Source organism: Dermacentor silvarum, chromosome 2 (assembly GCF_013339745.2).
Source record: "Dermacentor silvarum isolate Dsil-2018 chromosome 2, BIME_Dsil_1.4, whole genome shotgun sequence".
Taxonomy (NCBI): domain Eukaryota; kingdom Metazoa; phylum Arthropoda; class Arachnida; order Ixodida; family Ixodidae; genus Dermacentor; species Dermacentor silvarum.
The window spans coordinates 44,714,109-44,735,316 of NC_051155.1; the positions used below are offsets into that span (position 1 = coordinate 44,714,109).

The 21,208-nt window shown below is 43.5% G+C and overlaps 1 protein-coding gene across 3 annotated transcripts in view; it reads left to right on the plus strand.

The window, feature by feature from the left end:
- Positions 1-21,208, plus strand: part of LOC119441439 (male-specific histamine-binding salivary protein-like) — a 31,475-nt gene that overhangs the window by 684 nt on the left and 9,583 nt on the right. For all 3 annotated transcript variants that reach the window (XM_037706057.2, XM_049661283.1, XM_049661282.1), the window contains exons 2-3: positions 3-150; positions 9,417-9,580. In XM_037706057.2, the coding sequence (XP_037561985.1) occupies positions 22-150; positions 9,417-9,580 (293 nt within the window). In that variant the 5' untranslated portion in view covers positions 3-21. The remainder of the gene's footprint in view (positions 1-2; positions 151-9,416; positions 9,581-21,208) is intronic.

A 21,208-nucleotide genomic window follows, 5' to 3' on the forward strand; every position in this document is an offset into this window, starting at 1 on the left:
AGGAACCGATTTATAAGTGTCATGACACCAGCACCAGGAAGTCGGAAATTGGAGCTGTGCGCTCTTATTTTTGTGGCCGCGTTTGCCCTCAGTCAAGAGGAACTTCTAGAACGAAAGCCAGAACTGGCGCAGTATCAAGATGCATGGAAGGTAAGCTCAGAATTAAAACAATGTTTTCATCATGTGGTAAACGAAATGCAAATTCTTGATGTAAGTCAAGTTTATCCACATTTTTAGATGACATCATGTCAGAGTAAACAAAGTATTGGAATGAACTATGGAAGGACCTTCGCGCGACATTAGGGAAGACAAGGCTGTCTATGATTAGGATGGCAAGAGTTTCGTTATCGAACGAATGCTGGCAAATAAATGTTCCGGCATTCCGACGCTACACTATCACAGCAGTTTTCTGCAGCGAGGTGGACATGTCAGAACGACAGTCTTGAGAGGAGTGTTGCATTTTTTATGAAGGTGGGGATACAAGAACTTGTGGTGTTGTCGTCGAAGGTGCATCGCGGGAAGTATTGTGTAGTTTTTCACGAAGTCGTTACGCGCAGAATGACCTGGTACTTCATGCTAGAACATCGAGATCAACGTTGCCAGTTTAGCGATATTGTATCTAGATTTAGCGACTTTTTGTCTGTTGAGAGAAAACGTTTTCTAGTCAGTGACAGGTGAGTTTTTCAGCGGCATGACCGAATGTCTTCGCGGCATATTATCGTAATTGAAGTCAGAAAACTTGCTTCATAAATGACTTTCTAGGACGCACATTATAATAATAACAAAAAAAACAAGTAGGTGGTCCAAATTGGCTGTACGGCGAATTTCTCTGTGATAATGATGAATCAATGGTCGTCTTCACATCAGCGTTGTTCACATCGACGCTTGAACTTCACAGCAAGGCGGCCCAAACAGGCTTCACGTTCTGCTCAGAAAATTTTCTTTTTTTTTGCAAGACCAGTTTGAGTGGCTCAGTGCTACATGTTCTGTAGTTTCAGTAAATGCTTTATATTGGTGAACGTTCGCAACAATAGCAGCAAATTAATATTCCGAAGCTAAACAGTGCATAGTGAGGTTTAGAGCCCAGCAATTGCATAATCAGAGAGATAAACTACAGAACGGCGTACCTATCGGAGCAACTGGCCTTATTCAGGATAATCCAAACGCGCCGCTCCCGTTTCTTACGGCCGTTCGGGTAAACAATACTGCACGAAGATTTCAGGTGATCAAGGGGTATAAGCGCAGAGTTTGACCTTCAATAACATGCCGTAATTGTAATTGCCGTGTTAAGAACATAATCCGAGCGCGGTTTGAAGAATTTTGTTGATTCAAGATTCAAGATTCATTTTATTTCTCCAAGAGAAAAAGGCCCGGGACAAAAAGCTGCCTTGAAACAGCTTGACGGGGTCCGGGGCCCATTTACAAAATGGCAGCAGTGAAGCGGAAAAATACAATTTCACATATATCATGAATCAAGGAACCGTACACAATATAGAATTACAATTAAACTAAATCCAAGACAAAAGTAAAATTCAAATATACAATGCACTGATAGTAAAAAATTAAAGAAAAACAGTGGTATAGCAGAAACAATGTTTAAAACACAATACATAGCAGTATTTTCCCTTTATACCGTGGCAAAAACATAAAAAGAATCTCTAATTTGAGTTTGAGCACACCACATGCTCAAAAAATTGCTGAACAAATGTTTTTTTGCTTAGGTTCATATTTTCTATGTACCATTTGTTTGTGTTTAGGGTGTTCGGAACCACGAAATGCAACATTTGGGAGCCATACGTTGTGCGAAGTCGGGGTAGATGCCATTTCTCTTTGCGTCTGGTGCTAGTATGAGTGTGCGATTGTGTCACCGATGATAGTTGGATTATGAACTTAGCCCGAGGTAAGATCAAGTTATTCAAGGCGCGAAGTATGGTAAATGACACTAGATGATGGATGGGAGGTATTCTATGTTTAATAAACAATGATCTGGTATGAGCTAGGTAGTCTGAGCCAGAAACTATGCGGATAGCTTTTTTTTGCAGAAGTAGTAGTTGGGTTAGATGCATGCGAGCTGCAGTTCCCCACACAAGATGACAGTAACTTATTTGAGAATGAAATAGCGAATGATATATTAATTTTTTTTCTTTCGTGGGAAACAAGTCGCGCCCTCGTGAAAGATCTCCTACAGATTTTGACAAGTTTAAAGAAAGATAACGAAAGTGATCAGCCCATTTAAGATGTTCGTCAAATATTACGCCAAGAGATTTATATTTATTTACGATTTCCATGACGTAGTCTCCAATAAGCAGTGGGATTGATACCGTAACATTCCGATTTATTCAAAGAAAAATGACCGCCTTTGTTTTATTATAATTAATCATTAAGCTGTTTACATGTGACCAGTTAAGGAGGCTTTCTAATATGACGTTAGCTTCAAGCAGGAGCTCATTCGATGAGTTTCCAGATAAAAATAAACTAGTGCCGTCAGCATATATTATAAATTTAGCTTTCTTAGAGATATGGATGAGATCATTTATAAACACGTTAAAAAGGAACGGACCTAAGATGCTGCCCTACGGTGCTCCGCATCGTATGTATTGAAAACTGGAACTACAACCATCGACATATACAGATTGCTGCCGCTCTTCAAGGTATGACCTTATCAGCTTAAACGGATTGCCTCTTATACCGTATGCATAAAGTTTATCTAAAAGAATGTCATGATTAATACAGTCAAATGCTTTGCTGAAATCAACAAAATGCCCAGTGTTAAAAGTTTATTTTCAATGTTTTGCAAAATTAGTTCTTTTTGTTTAAGTAGCGCAGATTCTATAGATAAGCCTTGTCTAAAACCAAATTGGGAATCTGGAAACAGGCGGTTATCATTGAAGTAATTTTCCAAACGCTTGAGCAAGATTTTTTCTAGTGGTTTCGAGAAAAGCAGCAGAATCGATAGTGGTCGATAGTTACCCATGTCTTGTGTCGCCCCAGATTTATGGATAACAATCACTTTGGCTAGTCTTAGTCTGTCTGGGAAGGCAGAGCAGGATATCGATAGGTTAAATATATACGACAGGTGAGGCGCAAGAAGGTCAGCTACAAATTTAATTGGTTTTACTGACAGACCCTCTGCGTCAAGGCTGGAGCTATTCTTCAAAGCCATTAGTGTCGCAAAAACTTCGAATGGGTGTGTAGGGGGGAGAAAAAAGGAGTCGGGTGTCTTTACAGAAATTAGGCAGGTAGCATCTTTGTTGTAGTCTGTTTTAGGGAGACCAATAAAGTGTTTATTAAAGCTATCCGCTGGTTCAGTACCCATTAAGGTTACACCGTTTATTGTAAGACTTCCTATAAAATTTGATGGCTTGGGCGTGTTAATGACTGCGTTTATTGTTTTCCAAACTAATTTCGCATCACAGCGCCCGTCTTTTTCAAATATATTCGTATAATATTCCTTACGCGCCTTACGCAACTCACTGTTTAATTTATTTCTCAACTGTTTGAATGCAGCCAGGTCGGCCAAATCTCGGCTGGATAAAAAGTTTTGTTACATCTTGTCTTTCTTTTTTATCTGTTTATAAAGAGACGGCCTAATCCATGGTTTTCAAATTTTTTTAGATTGGCGCTTTGTGGACCACGGGGAACATGCATCATATATTTCACGAAATTTATTTATAAAAATATTGTACGCTTCATCTACACTGCTATAAGTATAAATTTTGGACCAGTCAGCACTGTTTATCATTTCTCTGAATTTATTAAGATTTGTATCATTAATTGACTGATAGGTAGTAAGGCCTTTTCTAGTGAAAGTTGAAAGCCTTTGTACAACCGACACAAAAATTGGACAGTGGTCGCTAAGGTCGGATGACAATGTACCAGCACATTCACAGTAGTGTCTGCGTTCACGACGTATAAATCTATAGTTGTCTGACTGGAAGCAGTAATTCTTGTGGGAGACGCTATCACGTTTGTAAAACCATTCGATTCAATTATGTTGGCAAGACTAAGTGACGTGCAATTATCTTCAGCTACATTTATATTGAAATCACCACCTAAGACTACAATATAACGGTTAATGGAACAAAACTCTAGAAATTTGTTAGTATATTTAAGAAACTGGTCACTGTTTCCACTCGGAGGTCTATAAACTACCGATAAGATTTGATTGTTATGACGTAATGTGAGGATTTCATAGTCATTTGTTATAACTGAAAATTCATCAACAAGCTCGAATGCGTAACAAGATTTAATATAGACTGCCAGGCCACCCCCTCGCGTCTCTCTGTTCAAGAAAAAGCGCGAGAATGATTCTATCGAGATGAGATCATTTTCTTGTGTGCACCATGTTTCAGTAAACATGAAACAATCAAAAGATACCGGAAGATTATATATGAGCTGATCCAGTTGCTCGTGTTTATGTCTCATTGAGTGAATGTTTAGATGCAACGCTGAGAACAAGCCTTTCTTTTTCATACTGCATCCCAGGTCACTGGGGCAAACACGTTCAAAATACCGATTGACTGTCATCAAGAAATGATAAAGAGAATAAAGTACATGAACATATGAAAAATGGTTGGCGAGCACAACATGTGTTTCTGCAAAGCCGAGTTCTTGCTAATATATGCAGATGTCTCCAGTGCAGTAACAATAACCACGTGGGGTTGTAGAATTGTACGATATAAATCTGGGCAATCAGACTCGATGCTTCATCACAGTTGAAACTGATAACTGCAACAACCTTAAACACAGGGGCTCAGCAGCTAAAACATAACGCAATTTGTTTTGGGTATAATATCCTTACAAGCATTTTGTATTTCGGCAAAACTACAAAATTTGCAGGAGTGATATGGTCCAATCGCCTCAATTACCGTGCTTAGAAAAAAACAGGTTGCTGTTTTTTTTTCATAGCCCTAGATTTGTAAACTTACAATGTCAAGGTAAACACAAAATTGTAGGTTGTCTGATCTGTTGCTATGCAGATTTTTTAGAAAAATAAAAACCCTATACATTCTGCTGTTAAATGTACTGCTTATTATTCACCTGCACGAACACTAGACAAACCTGAAATGCTTCGGTAGACAATTGCGCCACGTTAGCTAATGTTATATGGTTCAAATACGCTTACGCTATTTAAAGTTCACTTAATAGTTCGTGCGACAATTTTAGCGACATTGGAACAAACGTTTGAGGAAACTTCGCAACTTTTTGTCCCAGAATAACGAACGTAAAAAAAAAATGTCACAGTTTCGCCCTAACGGCGAAGCAATGAATGCGATAGCAACACAGCAATGTCATACGAAGTAAGGTGAGCGGCTTTGGTAACAATATGAATTGTAGTAAACATGAGCTGATTAAGTAAGCAGGTGTGCTGCGGCGTAAGTAGACCGACATGAAGAGAGACTCGATGACCACGAGAAGGCGCGTGTGAAACGGTGGTGTTGATGAGAAGCGCTTCCCGTGGGCAGCGCGCGTGCGAAGGGACACACCTGTAGCGCTGCACTGCCGATCCGGGCAGCATTACATGTGTAGCGTGCGTTGGAAAATGTGACCCGACTATTACTAACTGAATGAACAAGCGTGGTGTGAGCGCGTACAAACAAACATGAAGAGATCACACTGAATGACTGCAGACAACGCCTGTCAAAACGCTGGCAGCAAGCATACGCCGCTGCGGGCGAAGGTACGTGCGGTCTATCGCTTCAACAGGAACTGAGCCGCGAATGCAAGGCTCATAAAGGTCAGAGCCGTGTGGAGATAAGAGACGGTGCGGCGAGCGACGCGCGCGGTTGTTGGCAAAAGAAAAGTGCGCCCCCCCCCCCCCCCCCCCGCTTCCTCCGGCGCTGGCTTCCCGCTTCCTTGCTTGCGCGCGGGAGAGATAAGAGACCGTGCGGCCGAGCGACGAGCGCGGTTGTTGGCACAGTAGAAGTGCTCCCCCCCCCCCCCCCCCGCTCCCTCCGGCGCTGGCTTCCCGCTTCGTTGCTTGCGCGTGGGGGATTGAGTGCGTGCGTCCCAGCACGCTTGCGCTCGGGCATACGGCGCGCGGTGAAGATTTTATCTATACGGAACCTCACGGCGACGGCGACGCCGACGGCAGAAATCCGGTTGAAGTGTCCATATAATTGCTATCGCAATAAAAAAAATATGGCAACACTGTTCGAGACATGTTATCAGTGCAGCATGACTGGATGCACGAAACTGACATCATCAAGTTGGTAAGACGTTTCACATCTCTACAGGAACCAACTAGCCGTTGTAGTGTACGCGTTGACGCCCATAATCAAATTAAAGGTGTTAAACGACATCTCATAAAAGAAATAAAATGTGTCAGTAAGTAAAAATATTCGCTGGTTCTTAAGTAGCTACAGCAACAACTACTTGTCACAAAATTATGCAGATATAATGCACATTTTGGATCCCAGATATTGAGACCACAGCTGCGCCGCGCTAACGATCGTCATCCTGTTGGTGTGCGGATAGCCAAAAGAGGCTGAAGTGAAGGCACCTCCTCCTGTAATTAAGTTCAGGTCGTGTCCTGTGAAATGTTAGGTTGCGACCCATTGTGCCAGCGGTACAATGACAATGTGCGACCATAAACAGTGGTCATGCTTGACGAAGATGCAGTCGTCGTGAGCACGGTAGTACACGTGCTGAACGGGCAGGAAACCGCAATTAAATGAAATATGCTGAGTAAGTCCAGTGAAAAACATGTAGCCAAAATGTATGATGTAAGAAGAAGCACAACCGATGGGTCTACAAATGCGCGAACGCTTTGCAGCCGCAACCTGTCGCTGACAGTGATTTCGCACTGTCGGAAAGGTGAGAGGCCTAATTCACTACTTTCGTCACAAGATGTTATCGCACCTGCAGTCGTTCACCGCTGTGGGAACGCGCAGCACTCGTCAACACCCTTTCATCACCCATGGTCTCGTGTAGTGATTGAGTTAAGATGCGCCTATATGTCGTGCCGCGTTGAGACCAAGTGTTTTTTTTTCTCTCGCAGGTCAGGAGCGCAAACAGGATAGGGAATACGAAGCTTATATCGTGGCTAAAAATGCAATGTTTAGTATCGCTCGTGCTTGGCAAGTTGGCCTGTTTGAAGACCTACAAGGCTGTCGCCTAACACATTATAATAAATTCCGCATAAGTTACACATGCCAGTACGCGTGCTTATCCTTCATTTCACCCTTCGTTTAAACAAAATACCACTGCCTTTATTACTTCTGAAATGCAAACGGGGGCCAAAATAAACCTCAGGAATGGGCGAAACGTACACAGAAAACTTCCATAAACTATAACGCAAATTGCAGAAGGAAGCTGGAATGTTTACCGCTGTACGGTGTTGACGTTATTATGTAATCGCGATGTTATGGGATTTCAGCGTGTTATGTAATTTCTCATCACCGAGTCATTATATTTGGTGATCTGTTTCCTTACTGGCGCAGCCAACTGCGTTAAGGATGGTGTCGTAACTGTAGTTCTTGTTTATCCTCGTGGTTTTATACCCGCTGTTTGACGAAATGAGTTTGAAATTCCTTAAAAATATGAAAGATGAGATGTTTAAGCTATGCCGTCTGAAATGCGTTTACCACCAAAGAATGTAATTGGAAATTGCTCGTAATTGCGCAAAATAAGCTAGTTACGCAAATTGCAGCGTTGAACAACGAAACTGAAAAGCCGGTGAGTACAACTGTCACCCTCTCAGTAGACGTCCATGAGTGACGTAACTGTCTGCGTCTCACCGTGGGGCAAGCATGAAGCGTGCGAGATCACAGCTTAACAAGGACGCTGACTTGATCCTCGCCTACCAGTCAGGTGCAAGCTGTGACTTCAGTCATGAGCATCTACTAAGGGCGTGGCAGTTGCGCTGTTCGACTATTCAGCTTCACGTTTATGTGTGAAATGGGGCGAATTAATTACGGTGTAAAAGTTAACGGCGAAATGTTCTTGCAATTTTGGAAAGATAATAAGCTGTCTAGATGAAGCGCTTCAAGTCTTCCATTCGAATAAATCCCAAGGCTCTCTTGTTTGTAATGTTAATTAGTCTAAGTTGCATAATTACTTGAAAAATTACTACATCCAGCCCTTTTCAAATGTATGCCCGTGTCGTAAAAGTAATATATGAAGAAATAATTTAATTCTCTCATCTTCCCTATTCGTAAGCAATTTCCAATGTATTTCGTGCAACATCCAGTATATTACGTGGGCATTTAGTAATGTTTCGGCTGGCCGCGAAAATCACATGACAGGACTATAAAAAATTCATTCCTAACATTTCACACAATAGACAAAAGCATACATGATTAAAGGATCTCAGATACATTGGCGCCAAATTGTGATTGACAGAGCTTGCACACTTCGCTGAAATGCTCCGTAGTTATCAACCACGTATAGAAACCATGACAACAGTCGTTCACAAGTGTGAAACTGGACAAGCGCTAACCAAGCCGCTGGCACGAATAAACTTCCGTAACAGCATACAAATGCATGAAAGATGCTAATTTAGTTAAAAAGAGTCGCGCCAGGAATACTGACGCCTATCTAAAATGCTGCCGGAGCCTGTTATTAAGACACTGGCCCGCTCCCACATTAATACGATCGCAACTTAGCGACAATCGCTATAGAACACAGGTTCTCATGCTCCGAGGTCACGCGGATTCTCATGCTCCGATGCACAGCATTTCTATGGTCGAAGTTTTCCAGCGCTTTTATACACATGCATGGGGCAACTTGCATGTCGTAGGAAACGAACCTTTGTCCGCACGTTTCCTGGCAACTTTGTTTCAGTTCTGCGGCAATTATTGCAAGAATGGCACTACATCCAAAGGAACCCTGTTCTGCATAGCTACGTCAGCTTTGTTACCAGACTCCACTGACTCTTCCTGTGACTTTCCTTTTCAGTCCTTAATATATTTCTTTCACAAATTCCAAAAATAATACCATACTTGGCCTAATAATAATTGTACAAAAGTTGCTTAATTTGTGATTTGCTCGTCGTTTTCTGACATCACTGAATTTGGAGACGTAGTTTTAATTACTTCATTAAGATGCATTCGTTTGTGCCAGTGGTACTTGGAGCATTAATTGGTTCACATTAGTCTTTTCTCTTCACTTGTGGGTTTCTTGTCTGTGTCTTGTCAAGCTGAATACTTTTGTGCATAAATGTGGTCAATAAACTTTTTCCCGTGATTCAAGAAAATATTCTGCCACTGCGAGTAATTCTACTATATTTCTCTGTAGGTAAGCTAGAGCTCGAATTGTCAGAATTCTAGAATCGACATAGGAAGCGGTGCCGATGAAAGAGTGCTTGCTGTTTTGGTTTCCTTTTGCACTCTATTTTTCATTCCTGGTTATCTGGCCGGTGAAGCCGTTCTGCCACAACATGGTGATCCATAAGTTTATATATATTTTTGTTGCAGGCGTTAAAAGTACCCGGAAGGTATTACCTATTCATGCGGTCCTACGAGAAGGAGCCCTTCTACAAACACAAGAAATGCGTTTTCAACGAACTGGTATCTGTTAACGAAGAGGAGCAGTACACCGTGAATATTATTGGAGCCACCGATCCTAATGACGGGACGCAGTAAGAGTTTTTTTTATTTATTCCGCCCTACTTCATAGTAAAAAAAAAAAAGTTTTGTTTTGGAAAAGTGCATATCGTTTCGCAGTTTGCTGTATAGGATGCGCAATGACTGTTCTACATATACGCGTATCATGCGTTGACATTGTCCTAATATGCGGACTGACGAGGCTAGTAAGGCAGGGGTTAGCACAACATTTTTCTCGCCACCCTTGATTTTTGTTATCTGAAAGTGATACAAAAAACTATAAACTGATTTAAGCGGTGTGCCTAGAAGGTCTCAATACGCAAATAACAGTCATATCCTGGTGTATTGATAACAATATTAAAAAAAAAACGTTAGCAGCAACTACGTACTAGTCAAACAAACTTGTTGAACCTTTCAGTGAGCAAAAGATGACGGTAAGTAAAATTAATATTTTCAACAATTGAGCGATTCGCCCCCATGCATGTAGCAGGCCCCTTCGGTGCGCTATCGCACAATCTGCAGTAGGACACCGAAGGGCGCACTGATTTAGCTTGCACGTTAAAGAACCGCAGGTGGTCATAATTAATGCGGAGCCCTCCGCTACGGCTTGCCTAATAATTACAAGTGATTTTGGCACGTAAAACCCCATTAATCAATTAAACGTCTCAGTTACTTTTGAGCAATCAAGGTAAAGGGCAGAATTTTCATAGCCCTGTATATACTGGACGAACGCACACGCGCACATTGACATAGAGAGAGAGACGGACACAGAAAAGTAGACGGAAATCCCAAGTGGTTTCTTCAAGTACCCATAAAGCAGAACAGGCAAAGGAAAGTGCAGCGCATTTTACCAACCAGCTGCGGTAAAGAGATACTCTCCTTCTAGTTGACTGAAATTCATTGATTTGGTGTGGCATAGCAACACTTTCGCTATGAAATACGATTTAACAAAAGGCTCCGCCTAACTAGTGATTACCTAGATTTCATAACTTACGAATACATCTGTAGCTACACGAGAGGTTTAACAGCTGCGCTGTTTAGGCCGGCCGTTATTCCGTTAGTCACCCACAAAAAATGTAACAGTTTCGCCCTAAGGGCGAAGCAATGAATGCGATAGCAACACAGCAATGCCATACGAAGTAAGGTGAGCGGCTTTGGTAGCAATATGAATTGTAGTAAACATGAGCTGATTAAGTAAGCAGGTGTGCTGCGGCATAAGTAGACCGACATGAAGAGAGACTCGATGACCACGAGAAGGCGCCTGTGAAACGGTTGGTGTTCATGAGAAGCGCTTCCCGTGGGCAGCGCGTGCGAAGGGACACACCTGTAGCGCTGCACTGCCGATCCGGGCAGCATTGCATGTGTAGCGTGCGTTGGAAAATGTGGCCCGACTATTACTAACTGAATGAACAAGCGTGGTGTGAGCGCGCACAAACAAACATGAATAGATCACTCTGAATGACTGCAGACAACGACTGTCAAAACGCTGGCAGCAAGCAGCGGGCGAAGGTACGTGCGGTCTATCGCTTCAACGTAAACTGAGCGGCGAATGCACGGCGCATAAAGGTCAGAGCCGTGTGGAGATAAGCGACGGTGCGAGCGAGCGACGAGCGCGGTTGCTGGCAGAATAGAAGTGCGCCCCCCCCCCCCCCCCCCCCAGCTTCCTCCGGCGCTGGCTTCCCGCTTCCTTGCTTGCGCGTGGGAGATTGAGTGCGAGTGCGTTCGCTCTCCGTGATAGCGCGCGTCCCCGCACGCTTCCGCTGGGGCATATGGCGCGCGGCGAAGATTTTATCTATAGGGAACCCGACGGCGACGACGACGGCGACGCCGACGGCAGAAATCCGGTTGAAGTGTCCATATAATTGCTATCGCAATAAAATGAGGGCCGATCCTGGCAGTAGTGCAGAAAGGGTCCAAGCGCAATGGCACATACCCCTGTGAACTAGTGAAGCTGAGCCTAGCTAAGTCTAGCTAAGCATGGTTGGGACTACTTAAGCTTAGCCAGTCATCGATAGCCAATGAATGGCCAATCAATAGCTAATAGATTATCGATTATTAATCAATAAATTACGGAAAATGCTGGAGATGACTTGGTAGTGCTTAGGCTAGCCCAAATACGTAGCCAAAACGTTGCGATAGCCAATCGATAGCTAATCGATAATCTATCAATAATCAATAGATTCGGGAAAATGCTGGGGATGACTTGATAGTGCTTAGCCTAGCCCAAATACGTAGCCAATACCTTGCGATAGCCAATCGCTAGCCAATCAATAGCCAATGAATAGCTAATCGATCAATAATCTAGAAATTCTGGAAAAGGCTGGGGATGACTTGGTAGCTGCTTAGCCTAGCCCAAAAGCCAGGACTAGCCAGGTGCCCATCAGCTCCGCTGTCTCTTTTGCATTGCGCCTCCAGTGGAAGCAACGCGCTAGTTTTTTTGTCACCCGCCCCATTGGAATGCGCTATAGCTGACTGAGCTGACTATAGCTGACTCACAGAGCCATAGCTGACTGAAATGAACGCTAGAAGGGGTAACGGGGACCTTCAGGTTAACAGTGTGTACTTAGTCAACAACTAGAATGCCAGTGACTAGTTGGAGGTAAGCCGCGGAATGCAGACATGAAGTCTTGGCTTTAACCCGCTGTTACGAATGTAACATGCCGCCTGTTTGTTGCTTTAACTGTTTTGGGCGAAGTTTGGGGAAATTGCCTGTGGTGAATTGTGTATCTGTTACAGATCAGTTGGATTAAATGGATGGGCGGACAACTAGTAGCAATTTTTTATTAGTTAATAAACTTGGTTTCTTTTGTGCAGTATTTATTTACAATATCGCGCAGATGTGTCTGACATAGTGTTCAGCTTGGGAAGCATGGAATTATAGCCCTTTCGCAGAAATTTTAAAGCTGTAGTTCGCAAAATACGTCAGCACACCGTGCTACGATAGTTTGGCGCGCCGGATATTTTCCCCAAGAGTCTCCGGGCACGCTGGATCCAAACTCAGTATAACGCCTGAGAATTTAGCGGCACATTTTGAGGATGGACATCTCCAACGTGGCGCTATAATTTTTGGGTGCCTGCAAAGAACATTAGATGATAGGGCTACTGCGGTTTCGCAGCAACAATTTTTGCTGCGATGACAGAATTCCAGATTTTAAAGGTTAAACCTGACTGATTCATCATTGCGATTTCGCATGACCGTACGGTCTGTGATTTTAAATATACAGGTGATGCACAGTCTGATCCATGCCATAGGCGTTTTATAAATGCATCTATTAAAATAAGCAGAGATGGCATTCTGACGGGCCAGGTGTGATATATTGCTCTCAATTTCCGCGTCTAAACCTGGCTACAAGAGTTTGCAATGCGTGGGCGCTGGCCAAGAAAAATAAATAAATAAATAAATAAATAAATAAAGTTAGTGAACGAATTCACACCACAAGATAACTTTTATTCTTTGCTGCTATGGTGAGAACCATATGGGCCATCGTATTTTAAGAGTAGGAAATAATGCCGGAAAGAGATAAACTTTCCGCCGAATCGCTTTCGCTTATATGGATAACTTTCTGCTCGGCTGTAGAAGTTTAGGTGTATTTATACCTGTGTATTTTGACCGATTGTGTGAGTGAAGACTTGCACTGTAAAGTATAATCTGTTGAACACACAAACTACACAAAGTGTGTGGCTTAGTCTATTTAAGACTATTATTAAATTTATCGAGTCGCCAGACCAAACGTTGCAGCCAGACGCATTCGGCTGAGAAGCTGCAATTGTTAGGTGGACGTCAGCTTTGATTTCTAGCCACGTACTCGGGAGATCATATCAACATGGCTTTATACTTCCAGTTTTTGTGCGTAAGTAGTTTTCGCTATGCTCCATAGCGTGTTGTACGCGTTTCGGTCGACGAATTATTACAACACATTTAGTGCAGCGTCCGTAACTTTTGTGGAAACAACAGTAGAATGCGTGTGAGGAAGCTTTTCGACAGGCAGATTTTAGTTTCGACTTTTGTATGCGCTTTTAAAGTTAAAAATTTGTTTATGATGATTATTATTGCAATACCATTTCGAACGAAACGGCGACAAATAGTCACTTAGCCTGCTTGATCTAAACAGGTTTTATTACATATGTCGCAATGTAGCTCTGCTTGATCTTACCTTTCTTCATTAAAGCCTTTATCTATATTTGAAACTGTAACTGTACAGGCATGACCTAGTAAAAGCTGTAACGTAATTCAAACTTTGAGTAAACCTGTAAGTTACAGCTGCAACTACTCCGGTTATATAAATATGTTAGCTGTCCTTTATTGAGATAGGTATTATATGGACACTCCAAGTGAATTTCCCCCGTCGTCGTCGCCGTCACCGTGATGCTCCGCATATATTTAGGTACATGCACACTATATGCCATGCCATGCTATTGACGCTTTTCATGGAGCAGTGTGCTCTAGAGGCACGAGATGGCATTTTCAGCGGCACGTCGCACGTTGCCTCAGCGAAATCACACGAATACGAAACCATTACCGCTTCTGCCCTGCTGCTGTGCGATCAGCTGTCGGAAATGCAACTGGGTGTTCGCTAATGCACTGTGCTCCATTAATGCTGCAAAATGTGGAACGGTAGAGGGAAGACATATGCAGTAGTTGGCTGCAAAAATAGTGACTGTCATATTAACGAACGGAATGAACCTGTGTGGCCAAGTTCACGGACCGCTGCTGCAACTCTCCGTGTTACCGGCACATCGCGATACAGGAATTGGCTTATCCGCCAACGATGTACCGCTAACCTTCAAAGAAAGAGCTTCAGCTCCGGAACGTCGGCAGGAGTGAGTACTGCTCATTACAGTGTGACAGAAGGAGTAGCGTCGCTTTCTGGTATACTTAGTTTCTCGAACGTTATCTACATATGTCCACCCTAACTCACACACGAACATACACTATCTGCAATGTATCAAGAATAAGTTAATGGGAGCACACTTGAATCAATCCGCCGGAGCGTGGGTGACGGCGACTACACCGACAGCACATGGATGTTCGAAGCTGAACGTTTCGTGACGGTCCACAAAGTAAGCAAGTGTCTAGCACGGGAACAAACAGCGCTAGGAGTGAGTAGACAGACAGTTTGTTCCCGTCCTAATGATGTACCAACCAGCCCAGACCAGCACACTCCTTGAGTGTCTGGCAATAATACGTCTTTGCTACCAGTTATTACGAAGTACAGAACACATGATACTTAGTAGCGCAAAAACTCGAAATAAAAGATAACAGTGAGAGGCGAGAGGGAAGTACAGAGACGAGCCCCCAAAAAGTCCGGACATCACGCGTGAAGAAAAAATTTATTTGTTTCTGCGAAGATAACAACCTAAAGAACTTGCAAAAAAGCATAGAAAAAAGCAAAACTGACCCTTGAGGGGTCTTTAAGGAAATAAAGTGATGGTGACGGTGATGGCTTGCTGTGTTTTTTAGTGCAAAAAACGCACAATCCGTATACCTCTTTTAGGACTATCGTCCGTGAACGTGGCACTTGGCAACTCGAGGTTAGCCGTTTTTTGTTGAATTGCCTCAAACAGATCAAAGTCGATGATACCTTTTTAGTTATTACTCCGACGGTACAGAACACATGTTCGAAGCCCTTGTGCGCATCAAGAACAAATCTACTGGAACTGAGCGCATCCACGAGCGACTAAGCAGAAAATACCCAACCAGATAGCGACCACACCGAGGAACATTACAGAGTCGGCAACATTCTGAGTGTTCTGAGGCTGTGGCCAAAGCATCGTGTCGTCCACCCAGTCACCGTCTAAGATATCCGCCGAAACAGAAGGTTGCTGAGCCGCACTGGGGCGTCATGCACATCCACTGTAAACAAAGAGGCAACGGAGGAGGCAGCTGAGGCAAGCCATGGACGCGTCACGACGTGATCAAACATGGCGGCGCCCACGGGATCGCCGTGAAAAGGGTCAATATGACATGCGGTATATGCGGGTTATATTGCCACGCCATTCTAGCACTAGAGTTGCTCTTAGCATGTCTTAGATCCTTGACAAAATTATTCCTCAGAGTTTTGTTAATGGTAGCACACAAGCAGATGTCATGAAACACAACACTGACAGCGCATGCCTTTTATCTTTATTCTTATTAAAAGTGCGAATCAATATCAAGGCTCAAACGTGAAAGTAATATAATTTTACTGGCGCGAAAAGCTGCATAATCTCCGGAATCGGCCCACGAAAGAGGTTTGAAACATACCCGATACGAAAACGTGGCGGTAAAGTCGCTAAAGACGTTGTCTTTAATTAATAAACATAAATGAAACTGACCGATGGCAGGTTTCAAACCGACGACCCCTAACACAACAGTGCGATCCTCTAACCATTAGGGCACGGTCGCATGCCTCAGTAAACTCAAGTATGGCCCGCGTGCAAGCCAGCGCGATGAGACGCTTGGCGCGTTTTGTGAACACGCAGCGCGATTTTTCACTGTCATCAATAATTAAACATAAAAAAACTGATTCCTTTAGTTTTAGTATATTTTCTGAAGAGCATTACTAACATTACCCACTACTAACATTACTAACTGTACGATTTTCCTTTGCGTCACAATTCTAACGCTGGGTGGCGAAATATGTTTAGGCATGTTCAAAACCCTGCAGTTCAAAAGTGCGAAGCGGACGCGCACGCCGTGCCCGCCGTGAGCATGCCGCAGTTCGGGAATGCGAGGTCAGCATAAGGCGGCAAAGCCGACTAGACCTTGTAGTTCTAACCGATACTGCTCGCGGTCATCGAGTGTTTCCTGTTCATGTGTCCACACAAGCCACACCACGCGTGTTTACTGAGTCGGCTTACGTTTACATTAACTCATACTGCCATTACAACTACGAGCTTTACACTTCATGTAATATTATGTCATGTTGCTATCGCATTCATTGCTTTGCCTTTAAGGTGAAACTGCGATTTTTTTCGCAGCAATACTGTAAGCGTCTTTTGCTCATCTCGACTGATCACCAGTGAACGCTCCCATCCGCTTTCAGTGACAGTGGTTCTGGAAGGAGGACGTTTCCTACGGGGCTAGATGTTCGCATGCCATTACGATGTGCCGAGTTGTTTCCGGACCTTTGCTGTAGCAGAAACATGCCTCATTCTGTTGCAAATATTTTCTCCGGTATTATTAGCATTCTTAGGACACTTCACGCACGTTCAGAAATGTTCATATGTTTCTATGTCGAACTGTTTTGCCGCCAACTTGGTTGACTGGTTAGTGTATGGTCTAATGTGCAGTGCATTGTGATGCGGTGCTGGAGAAATCGTGTTCTAAAGCAACTGCCGGACCCACTTGGGCCACTGGATACGGGCCACTGGGTATTTGCGGCTTTTCAATGCCAAAAACAATCGTCTGAAAGTTATTGATGCCGGCCGCAATCGAAACTGCGCCATATAGTACGTATATTCATGCAAGCTTGTCTGAGTATATATTCCCACACGCGCCCCGGGGGGACTTCGTGGTGGTGCCACTAGATGGCGTAGGGTGGCCAGAGCGAACATGATGAAACAAGTGCCTGCAGCTGTAAAATTCCCGAGAAAACTCTGCACATCCTAATGGAAAGCGAAGGTAATCAGCCAGCGTGACCCGAAGGTAACGTCGGATTTTCAGAAGTGCTAGGATTCAAAGTGGGTGGAACCATTACCCGGTTGGCAGTCGAGCTAAGCAAGAGGCCTTTAATATATTGACGAAAAAAAGCCGAGAAGAGATTGATAGTGCAAGATCGGTTACAGGCATAGGTAAATGTATACCCGTGAGCAAAAGTATACAGACCAGTGGGGTGCGTGCCAAATTTCACCGTGGTCCGCATGCTTTTGCTCACGAGTGTACAAGGTAGATATAAAGGTTTTATGGAAGAGAGAAATGAAGAAGGAGGGATAGGCAGAATTATAGAATGATAAGCATTTCTAGATTACCTGGTCAGCTCAAGCAGGCTAGGTGACTATTTGTCAGTGTCCCGTTTTGATGGAGCTGCCCTAAATCACCAAATGACCATATAATCATCAATATATATAATATAAATATATATCCTCTTGAGACGCGAACATAACTATGGGATATAATCTCTCTTCAACGTGGTTTTCATTTACTCCTGTTATGAACTTCAAAAACAATTTTTTTAAATTCACGTACAACGGTTACATGCCATAAACTGCGTCTCCATGCAGGTGAACATCTCATCTCCTCATGTTTGCTATGGCAAAAACTGCATTTTATTGCTTAAACGCAGAGAGGAAGATGGAACTACGTACGTGCAGTACATTGCCATGTTGCTGGCGCGTCAAGTATTTTCACGCAATCTCAGTGATTTCGAAACACACCTCAAGTTTGCTTTCGGCTGTCCGGGGCGACACGGAAGTCTAGATCAATTGAGTGTCAAATTCCTCGAGAGCGGATGACAACAATATGAGTAAAACACTTCTTTACAGTTACACATGCTCCGTACTTCATAACCAGAATGATTATTTTGCGTGATCACTTGCAAGTGAATTTATAAATATGTAGACGGCAATGTGCAATGCATTGTACAAGGGGCTTTTGGAGGATAGTTGCTGTCTTTATATCGTAGAATTACGAATGCCAGTGCATACTCTAATTCAGACTACTTGGAAGTTATACCACGCCCTCGCACGACATCATATTAGCACAACGTTGCCATCCAGGTGTCGAAAGTCCTCGGAAGTTAGGCCAAGGAAATTGCGAGAAAAATACTGAACAGGGGACTCGACGCACGCACCAAGCCGAAATTCGGCTGGACTGCATAAAGCTGGGCTGGTCGTGCCGACACTTCGTGCTGATGCTTTGAGCTCGCCGGCTCCGCTGTCAGCGGCAGCTGAGCCGGTGTTTGTCGCGCATGTTTGTCAGTGTTTGTCGCGCATGTTTTTGACGTTCGAGGCTCTCTTCTTGCCAGATTTTTATGCATCACCGTTTTCCGCCTGGGAGTAGGTGAAAGCAGCATGCTTGCTTTCTACAGCAGACGCCCTGCGAACACTCGTCTTGGCGCCTGTGCGAAGCAGAAGACTGGTTTCTTTCATTTTTTTTTCGCCGGAGCATCACTTAGAGGTCCTCGTCGTCACCACCTATCCTCCCACATTCGCCGACGTTTGAATGCCTCTGCTCTTCTTGGTGCTCACGACAGGGACTAGTCAGGAATGCAACTTGCGGCGTTCTCCCGCCTATCGCTTCACTGCTTGGCCTGCACTCTCTCCTCCTCTTTTTACTCTCTGACAGCTGAGTGCGCGTTTCTCAATACATAAGGCACGGACGAACTTGAAATACATACGTTGAAAGAGCAGCGACGCGGCTGAATCTTGCATACTGGACGTCCTTTTTTTGTTTTCTTTTTCGTTTTCTATTTGAAGTGGGATAGCGTCAAAAGGTCAAAGATGGCCGTTGGCGTTGTACGCAGATCTGTAACATTAAGCCATCGCGGAAGCAGTTTAATTGTGGGTGGGCGGATCCTGATATCAGTACACAACATGCAACCTCCACAGTGGTTTAATGCGATGGCATTATACTGATCAAAACTTGGCTTTCGGCAATTTAGGGAGGCATGTCCACGTCGGAGAAACTAACGCGATGGGATTAACGGAACGCTCAAGGAGCCTTCTCGGATTTTCTTCCCGTCGCGTGATTCTTGTCACGTGAATCCACTGAAGCAGCCACAGAATCACCTGACAAGAGGAGCGGTAGCAGCTGCGTGGATTTGGGTCAGCCGCACTGGATTACGCGATGCTTTCCGCCACGCTACTCTGCATGGTGTCGACTCTAGAAAACGATAGTCGCGGTTCACATATGCTCATGAATGTAAGTGGGAGTGGTTATACAGTGATTGGTATCGTTAGTGCGCAGTATTGTGTTCTGCGATAGCTGTATGGCACGTTATATCGGGATGGCAATGGAGTATATCCGTCGTTTTTAGGGCCAACAAACGTGAAGCAGTCTTTCGATGTGTGGACCGCAAATGACGTTGTACATATGTAACCAACAATAGTAAGCAGAAATGCGCAAACATTGTAATAATGACTGATGACCATGACGATGACCATGACGTAGCAGAATTTATGCGCGTATGACAGCGCATAATAATTAATTTATGGGGTCTTGTATTGCTGTAATTTTACCGTCACTCGAATAGGGCTTGAAGGCCACCGAGTTCTTCTGTATTTCTTTTCCTTTTTTTGCCATGCCGAGTATAATTTCAGGACACCAATTGCACTAGATAATATACTTTCGCCGTCTCAAATAAACAGTTGCGAACCATTTGAGATCTTGAGGGACTGTCAAATGGTATTAAATATTCTCAAGTCTCAGAGACGACCAATTGAAACGGTGTAGAAGATTATGTGGGAATCCTGAAGTCAAAGCGAACTTGAGCGAGTCAAGTAACTGCACCTTTACCAGATTGAGGAGAATCACACAGTGTTTCACAATTTGCATACAAGAAATTGCAAAAAACATCTGCTCCCTCCCCCCTCATACGTTCTGCAACAATGCCTACGTTCTGCACCAATAACTTGGGAGCTCTATTGCTAATAAGTATGGAATATATAAATAGGTGAGCATAGCTTACTCAAAAAATACAAATAAGATGAATTAACTAAGCGGTGATAAAAGGCGGATTGGTATTTGTCATGACATTAAGAGTTCGCGTTTAAGTAGAACTCAGACAATAATTTCAAGACAATACAATTCCATAAAAAATTCCAGCGATTCTGCTGGAATATATCCGCAGGTAGAACAGCTGTGCAAATTGTCGTTTTGCGCGGCATGAACGTGCCAAGTGTGCTTCGACGCCCTTCCCTCATTTGAGTAGGGCTCTGGCTCAGACCTGTTTTCCAAATAGCATTTCGCCCTACAAGTACTTTAGGTGCTTCAACCTTAGGCAATACTTTTTCTAGCGTGGGAGTGATGAGCAGTAAATAGATGGGATTAGCACGCCTTCCTTCTTTTCGTCTTCGAACTATCTTCAAGTTTCTTATTTATTTATTTAAAAATACCCTCAGGGCCATATGGCATTAAAGAGGGGAGTGGTTACAGAGTAGTAAAGAAAGACAAATCAAACAAACCAGTGCAGTGAGTTCTGGTAATACAATAATTCTCCTGATTATACAATGTTAGCCAATGTTTCGCGAAAAAAGTTTGTTATCGGTGATGGCTACGATACTTGAGGGAAGGTGGTTCCATTCCTGCGATGTACGGGGGATGAAAGACTGTAAAAAAGACTTCGTGTGACATGAATCAATTCCCACCTTACTGCGATGATCGACGCGGTTTGAAATGTATTGAGGCCGCTTTATCAAGTCGTCGTGAAGCGTGGTGTGATGGAAAATTTTATGAAATAGCGAAAGTCGGGCGACTTTGCGGCGGTTAGCTAACGGAATAAGTGCTAGGTTAGTTTTCATTGAGGTTATACTCGCGGTACGGTTATAGTTAGAAAGAATGAAACGGGTAGAGTTATTTTGTACTAGTTCAAGTAAGGTAATGAGATTAACGTGACTGGGATCCCATATTGCAGATGCATATTCAAGTTTCGGGCGTATTAGAGTCTTATAAAGCTGTAGTTTTAAAGTAGGTGGTGTTTTCGAAAAGTTACGCCGTAAGTACCCAAGCATGCGATTAGCATTGT